Here is a 7526-nt window from a genome sequence, read left to right on the forward strand (position 1 = left end):
ACAATTGGTTCATCCGATAGCAATCGGACGGCCGTGGCCGAGCGAGCGAGCGACGTTCTTGCAGAAGGTCGACTGCGTACGGAGCCGAACTCGGGGACACCCCGAGTCCCAGCTGCTGCGAGAGAACCCCCCAATCACGCCACGTCATCGTGGGCCCCCCCAAGATCAGTGCGCGCAGTGTCGAGTGGCTCGGCCTCGAGTTCCACACCGCAGCTGCTGCTGCTGCTGCCGCTGCTCCGAGTCTCAGGCTGAGCACTCGCTCGGCACACACGAGCCCCAGCGTCGTCAGCGAACCGAGTGATTCGCCTGCCGCAGAGTGTGAAACAACGTAATTAAGATCCTCCCGCGTGCGTCGCCTTAACAGGCTGCTGGGGGGCGAGTGCTGTTTGCGAGCCACCACGTACAAACACACAACGTGCATCGCGTGTGTGGCACGGCAGTCTTGCGTGTGCATATACCGCATGTCCACCACGTGCGTGACCAAGTAATCGTCACGTGGCACCATGAGCCGCGCTCTATCCACTGCTGGATCAAGAGACTCCGCCACGCTGCGCGCCATCCCTCTCGGTCACGCGAAGTTATTAATTTATACACAAGAAGGTCACCCACCCCCCACACAGCGTCCACGATAAACTTGACCCCAGACCCGCCAGCGTGACCTGGCCGAAATGATTGGGGGTGGGGTGGTGGGGGGCACGTCACGGTCAATGTGAAACGAAAGGTTAAAACCGAGAAACAGAATGAGGCACGGTGCCCTCTGTGGCTAAATTTGGCTAATTTGTGTTCCAACATTTTATGAGCTGATTCTAAAAACATCGGAGTTTCATTGAGTGGGGGGAGCCCTCAGCGGGGTGGGGAGGAGAGGGGGGGGGCTGATCATCGCCCTCCAGATCCCCCCCCCCCCCCGGGACTGCTGGGACCTGATGAACCCTGACCCGTGAGGGTGCCGCTGGCCGGGGCCCAGCTCCTACCTGGGGCGGCCAGGGCCAGCAGCGCGGCGCACAGCGCCAGGGGTGCACGCCGCGAGGACATGGCCCCTGGGACCTACGACAGGCCCGGCCCTCCTCCTGCTGCTGCTGCTGGTCCTGCTGCTTGCCGGTCCTGCTGGTGCTGCTGGAGCTGTTGGTGGTGCTGCTGGTGAAGCTGTTGGTGGTGCTGCTTGCCGGTCCTGCTGGTGCTGCTGGTGAAGCTGTTGGTGGTGCTGCTGCAGGTGGTGCTGCTGCTGGTGGTGCTGGTGGTAGTGCTGCTGGTGTTGGTGGTGCTGCTTCTGGTTCTGCAGCTGGTGCTGCTGGTGCTGCTGGTGCTGCTGATGCTCTTCCTGCTGCCGGTTCCCTGACGTCGCTCCGGTCTGCCCTGCTGCTGCACCTGTACCTACTGTATGTTTGTTAAACTTCTTTCGCACGGTACGTAGCCAACCGTGCTAATCGGAGGTGCGGGGGGAGCACAACGGCGTTGCGTTACCTGCTGCTGCTGATGATGATGACTATGGTGATGGCCTTCGTCCTGTTGCTGGTGCATGCACTGCAGGAGCTCCTCTAGCTCCTGCTGCTGATGATGATGATGAGACCTGATGATGCTCCTCCTATCGCGTCTCCTTTTGTCTCCCTTCCTTCCGTTGCTCTTCCTGACGTCCCAGCTTCTGCTGCTCCTCTACCCCTGCTGCTCCCTGCTGCCCTTACCCCTGCTGCTGCTGCTGCTGCTTTTCCACTCTCTCCTCGCCTGATCCCCCCTCCTACTCCTCCTCCTCCTCGACAATGCTGATTCTGCTGTGGGTGGTGGTGATGATGACGACGACGATGATGGCAGTGTCGTCCTCTCACTCGGAGAGCGCGCGGCACAACTCCGACCAAGAATATTCTCGTAGTCTCGAACCGGACTCGCGCACAGTCACCGACAGACACACGCACAGACAAAGCTCCCCCGTGCAGCCCGCACACGATGTTGGAGCAAGTACTGTTAGCGAGCACCTTTGACCAGAGCCTACCCCGTCCGGCCGGTTCTGACGGCTAAGGCTGAGTCGACCGGGGTGCGTCAAGCCAGAGAGCGCTTGAGATCATCGCCAGCGGTGAGACCATCACCAGCGGTGAGACCATCACCAGCGGTGTTCATTCACTCCGAGACTCGGTACGCGAGCCGCCAAGTTCGTCAGCGCAGCGCGATAACCACGACACTGCCGCTCCCCGCACAGACGACTCAGACTCGCACTCACTCGCACTGGCAGCGGGTGAGCTCTGCTCGGGGTAATTATAGCGCTGAGCTGGCGGGGGGGGGGCGCCACGTGCCCTCTCTCTCACACACGCACAGACACGCACGCGCACACACGCGGACACGCACGCCCGCGCACCTCCCACGGGACCTCCCTTGGCACACACGGTCTATCCTTAGAGACCACACACGCGTACCACGGTGAGATTCACAGACCATAGCAGAACAAAACCGTGTTGCCCTTGTCTATTGTTGTTGTCTTTTGTTGTTGTTGTTTTGTCTAGTGATGCCAAGAAACAATTTCAGCCGAGGAAGCGCATTCGACGCCTCCAGTGGTGTGATGGTGGTGATGGTGATTAGTGGCGGTGGTGGGTGGCGTTAGTGAAGATGTCAGTGTTGGTGATGATTGTCGTGGTAATGATGACTGTGATGATGTTGTTGATGGTGGTGATGATGCTAATGATGATGTCGGTGATGGTGTCAGAGTATTTATGGAAATATGTTGATAATAATGGTGGTAGCGAGGGTCATAACAATGATGATGATGGTGTCTATGGTACATACGTTGATAACGATGATGCTGGTGTTGATGATGGTGGTGATGATGCTGATGGTGATGATGATGGTGATGATGATGGTGATGATGATGATGGTGTGGATGCGATGCAGGACTGGAGAGACTGTTGTGCATTTTGCGCGGTACAAAATGCAGTGAGGCTGTGTGAGGCTGTATGAGGCTGTGTGTGGCTGTGTGTGGCTGTATGAGGCTGTGTGTGGCTGTGTGAGGCTGTATGAGGCTGTGTGTGGCTGTGTGAGGCTGTATGAGGCTGTGTGTGGCTGTATGAGGCTGTGTGTGGCTGTGTGAGGCTGTATGTGGCTGTGTGTGGCTGTGTGAGGCTGTGTGTGGCTGTGTGAGGCTGTGTGAGGCTGTTTGAGGCTGTATGAGGCTGTATGAGGCTGTATGAGGCTGTATGAGGCTGTGTGAGGCTGTGTGTGGCTGTGTGTGGCTGTGTGAGGCTGTGTGTGGCTGTGTGAGGCTGTGTGAGGCTGTGTGTGGCTGTATGAGGCTGTGTGAGGCTGTGTGTGCGTGGGGAGTGGTGGTGTTGTGGTTAGTGCGCTGTGCTACGCTACGAATCCAGCGACCCGAGTTTGATTCCCGCGCAAAGGCCAACACCCAGTGATGATTATCTGAACCGGTCCTGGCCCTACCCTAGGTCGACTCAGCCTCAAATGAGTATCTGGTGCTGTGTGTAGTAAACATTGCCACTCAGGAGACAAAGGCGGCCGGGCGTGGTGCTGGCCACCCACCCCCTCGTGTGCCGTTCCGGCCTTCATAGGTGCTCGCTAACAGCACATTCTCCTCCAGTCTGTTAAGGCTACACGTGGTTAGCGCAGTGCAGTGCGCTAACCGCAGCGCCACCGCTCCCACCACATCCACGAGGCACGCAGCCACAACTCCCTCTCAAACACTGCAGCACCTCCACTCCCACCGCGTCTTAACTCCAAACGCCTCTCAACCACGCAACCGCTGCCTCGACTTGAGCGCACGCAGCGCCGTTCATGACGATCGGTTAATTGGTGATCGGTGATGCTGATCAGCGGTGACGACGGAATAGATTGTGGAGGTGATGCTGCTCATGACGATGGTGATAATGGTGACGATTGGCGGTGGTGGTAATGATGTTGAGAATGACGATCGGTGAAAAAAATTACGAGGATGACGTTAATGATGGTGATGAATGATGACGATGAACTCTGACTTCGCTGCTGCTGCTGCTGCTCCTACTGCTGCAATGTAAAATCAGTGCTGCTGCACAACAGTGAAAGTTGAAGAACCACCAAGATAGACCTGAACTCCCTACCAACCTTCCACAACAACTGCCTGAGGAAACCCTGTCGCATCTTCTGGCCAAACAAGATTTCAAACCGGGACCTGTACGTACATCGAGATCAATTCAAGATGCGTAACCCGGAACATGAGAGAGAGAAGACTTGGGGTGGCTGGGACACGTGCTGAGAATGGAACCCGAGTCCGTAGCGAAAGCTGCCCTCGGGTGGACACCGCAAGGGAAGAGACCACGGGGCAGGCCGTAGCGCTCCTGGCGACGGCACCGTTCAAAACCAACTCGAGACCACGGGGGCTGTCTTGGGGTGAAGCGGAGAAGGCTGCTCAAGACCGTCCGGCATGGCGTGGGCTTGTTGCGGCCTTGTGCTCCACATGACGCGAAGAGGAATCAGTGATTCATCTTCTTGGTTCTTTCGGTAAAGTCACGTAGAAGGGAAATAATAAAATAATAAAAATAAAATACAATTCTCACGACGTTTCGGCCACAACGCAAGCAGCCGTCCTCAGGTGAAGAACAGGTCTGTCGGAAAGACAGCGTCTGAATGAACACCACCAAGCTTGGCAGCGTATATTTAAGCTGGGTTAGAGGGAGTCAGTAAGTCAGCACTACTGATGATGATGATATGAGAGTCTGTGTAATGAGTGGCTCTCTCTTCGCTGTGTGCGGTGTCCGCTGTCTTCCCCGGGATCTCAGTCTTGACTGAGATCGGCTGCCTGAAGTCGCGCACCGATCCTTTGGGATCCACACGCTCAACCATCGACAATGCGACTTCACAATTTTGACGATGATGATGAAGTTTGGAAAGCCGAATGGAGTTCACAATAAGAAGTCACGAACAACAAACACCTCCTCCTCCTCGGTAGAGATCCGATAACGCAGAAGATCGATGGCTTTGATCTTCATCCCTGAACCTCCTGGGGCCACAACCGCTGAACCGCATCCACCGCACAGAGACCGCGGCAGAACAGATGCGGACACTCGCTGACGCTGAAATGAAACTCCGGCAGTGTATGGAGACTGCGGTCACCACCCAGAATAGAACCGCGCAACTCACAGCGACTCCATGATGCCCGATTCACAAACACGAAGGAGGTGGCATCGTCATCGTCATCATCACGGTGGCGCTGATTCACCACCCCCTGCTCACTCATCACGCAGTCGTCTGGCTCACCACCCACGATATAAAAGCACAGTTGCAGCTCTCCATCAACACGGGCACATCCACGCGAAGTGGCGGATCGCGATTAATATCAATGCGACTCCTGCTGCTGCTGCTGATGATGATGATGCGACTGATGCTACTGCTGTATTCCCTCCTGCTGCGCGTGAATCGCCTCTGACCTCTTGTGAAGTGAACGCGCAGCACCGCAGGCCGAGTCACGGGGTGGGTGTCTTTGGACAGATCTCATCCCGAATGCGGCACCTCCAAGAAATGAAAACTCATTTCTTTAGAGCTGCTTTTTGTGCTTTAGTTTGTTGACCTTCCCCCGGGACCTCCGATTAGCACGGTTGGCTACGTACGGTGCGAAAGTAGTTCAACATACAACATACATACAACATACATACAACATACATACAACATACATACAACATACATACAACATACATGTTGCCGGTCGCTTGGCGTCTTGGCCCTGTGGGCCACTGCGCTCAGCAAGCCGTGGATTCACTACAGAGTCACCGAGAATGCGCCCGATCTCGCCAGAGCTCAGAAGCTCAGCAGGTGTTGAGCCTGGATATTGATTGAATGGGTGACCACAAGTCATCACCAAACAAAGACAAAGATGCCCCGTATATCCTTGACATACTGTTGGGGCAAGGGCTGTTAGCGAGCACCTATGAAGGCCGGAACGGTACACGAGGTGGTGGGTGGCCAGCAGCACGCCCGGCCGCCTTTGTCTCCCCAGTGGCGATGTTTACACACCGCGCCAGGTACTCATTTGAGGCTGAGTCGACCTAACACACACACGCGCAGGCGCCGTGGGCTGCTGTTCGGGGTCTCATTTGTGGGCTTCAGAGGGCAGTGCCGCACGAGTCCATTGTTGTGACTGCCCTTCTCTGCTCCAGCGACTTTGCGTTCCGCCTTCACCCACCCGCGCTGACCAGCGTGGTGAAGTATGGTCAAATACCCCCCCCCCAACCACGATCCGTGCCGCGTGGGGAGCCTCTCATCCAGCAGTGGGTTGACGAGCGGCTTGCACGTGGGACGAGTGAAAGGATGAAGGCGCAGCCCTTCGACTCGCTCGCTCACCCCACCTCTGCAAGATACCCCCCTCCCTTCCCCACACCCTACCCCACCCCTGTCACGTACCCACGCATCGTGCAGCTGGGTGGATAGAGGCGGCGGGGGGGGGATTTAATGAACTCTCTCTGTGCATGTAAATTATTATTTTAAAAATAATAATCATCCCTCCTACCGTCGCTCGCTTTACAGGGCTCGTCATCCATCATCCTGGAGTCGAGCGGGGACGTTCTCTGCCCACCCCCAATGAGCACAGAGCAGCCGTGACGCGGTCGTTGCCAGCACGTGGCAGTGAGTGTCGAGGTGGAAGTTGAATTGCAAGCTGGCAGCTCGGCCCAGTCGAGGAGCCTCGGGGCTTCTTGATGGGATCTGACCGCGCGACGAAGCAGGCGAATGGAACCCACACGCGACTTGCGGAGAGACGCACCGACTTGCACGCGTGCATAGAGACCCCCTATACATGCATAGAGATCGATACACGCGCATACAGACCCCGTTAACGTATGGAAGATAAACACTCACGTAGAGACCCGTAGACTTACAGAGAGACCCAGACGCTTGCACGGAGATCCATAGACCAACACAGATACCCGCATGTAACGGAGAGTCCCTGTGGTGGAGGTGGTCTCTACAGTGGAGATGCCACTCTCGTGGCATTAGGGCCCTCTGGTGGTGCCTTGTGGTAGAGTTGGTCCCAGGGGTAGAGGTGGTCCCTGTGGTGGAGGTGGTCCCATTGGTTCTGGAAGTCCCTCTAGTGGAGATAGTCCCCCTGTGGTGGAGGTGGTCCCTGCGGTGGAGGTGATCCCTGTGGTGGAGATGGTCCCAGGGGTAGAAGTGGTCCATGTGGCGGAGGTGGACCCTTTAGTGAAGTTAGTCCCATTGGTTGTGGTAGTCCCTCTAGTGGAGATAGTCCCCCTGTGGTGGAGGTGGGCCCTGTGGTGGAGGTGGTCCCTGTGGTGGAGGTGGTCCCTGTGGTGGAGGTGGGCCCTGTGGTGGAGGTCGTCCCTGTGGTGGAGGCGGGTGCCAGGGGTTTGTATTTCGCGCAATGGCAACGCCGCCCCCTGCTGGACGAGCGGGGCGCCGTGTTGCCGATCACCACAATTCGCCACCGTCCCGGGTCCAGCCTTCGCCGACGATGACGTCATTTTTCGGGTAACGCCCCTCCGACGGTGACGTCACTTTCCTCTGGGGCGACATGACGTCACGCGGCGTGGGCGTGGCGCCGCAGTGAT

General features: G+C 57.0%; 1 protein-coding gene across 2 annotated transcripts in view; it reads right to left on the minus strand.

Annotated features, from left to right (window-relative positions):
* Positions 1–2209, minus strand: part of LOC144938258 (receptor activity-modifying protein 1-like) — an 11686-nt gene extending 9477 nt beyond the window's left edge. For both annotated transcript variants that reach the window (XM_078866114.1, XM_078866113.1), the window contains exon 1: positions 972–2209. In XM_078866114.1, the coding sequence (XP_078722240.1) occupies positions 972–1032 (61 nt within the window). In that variant the 5' untranslated portion in view covers positions 1033–2209. The remainder of the gene's footprint in view (positions 1–971) is intronic.
* Between the last annotated feature and the right edge of the window lie 5317 nt (positions 2210–7526).

Source organism: Lampetra fluviatilis, chromosome 21 (assembly GCF_964198595.1).
Source record: "Lampetra fluviatilis chromosome 21, kcLamFluv1.1, whole genome shotgun sequence".
Classification (NCBI taxonomy): Eukaryota; Metazoa; Chordata; class Hyperoartia; order Petromyzontiformes; family Petromyzontidae; genus Lampetra; species Lampetra fluviatilis.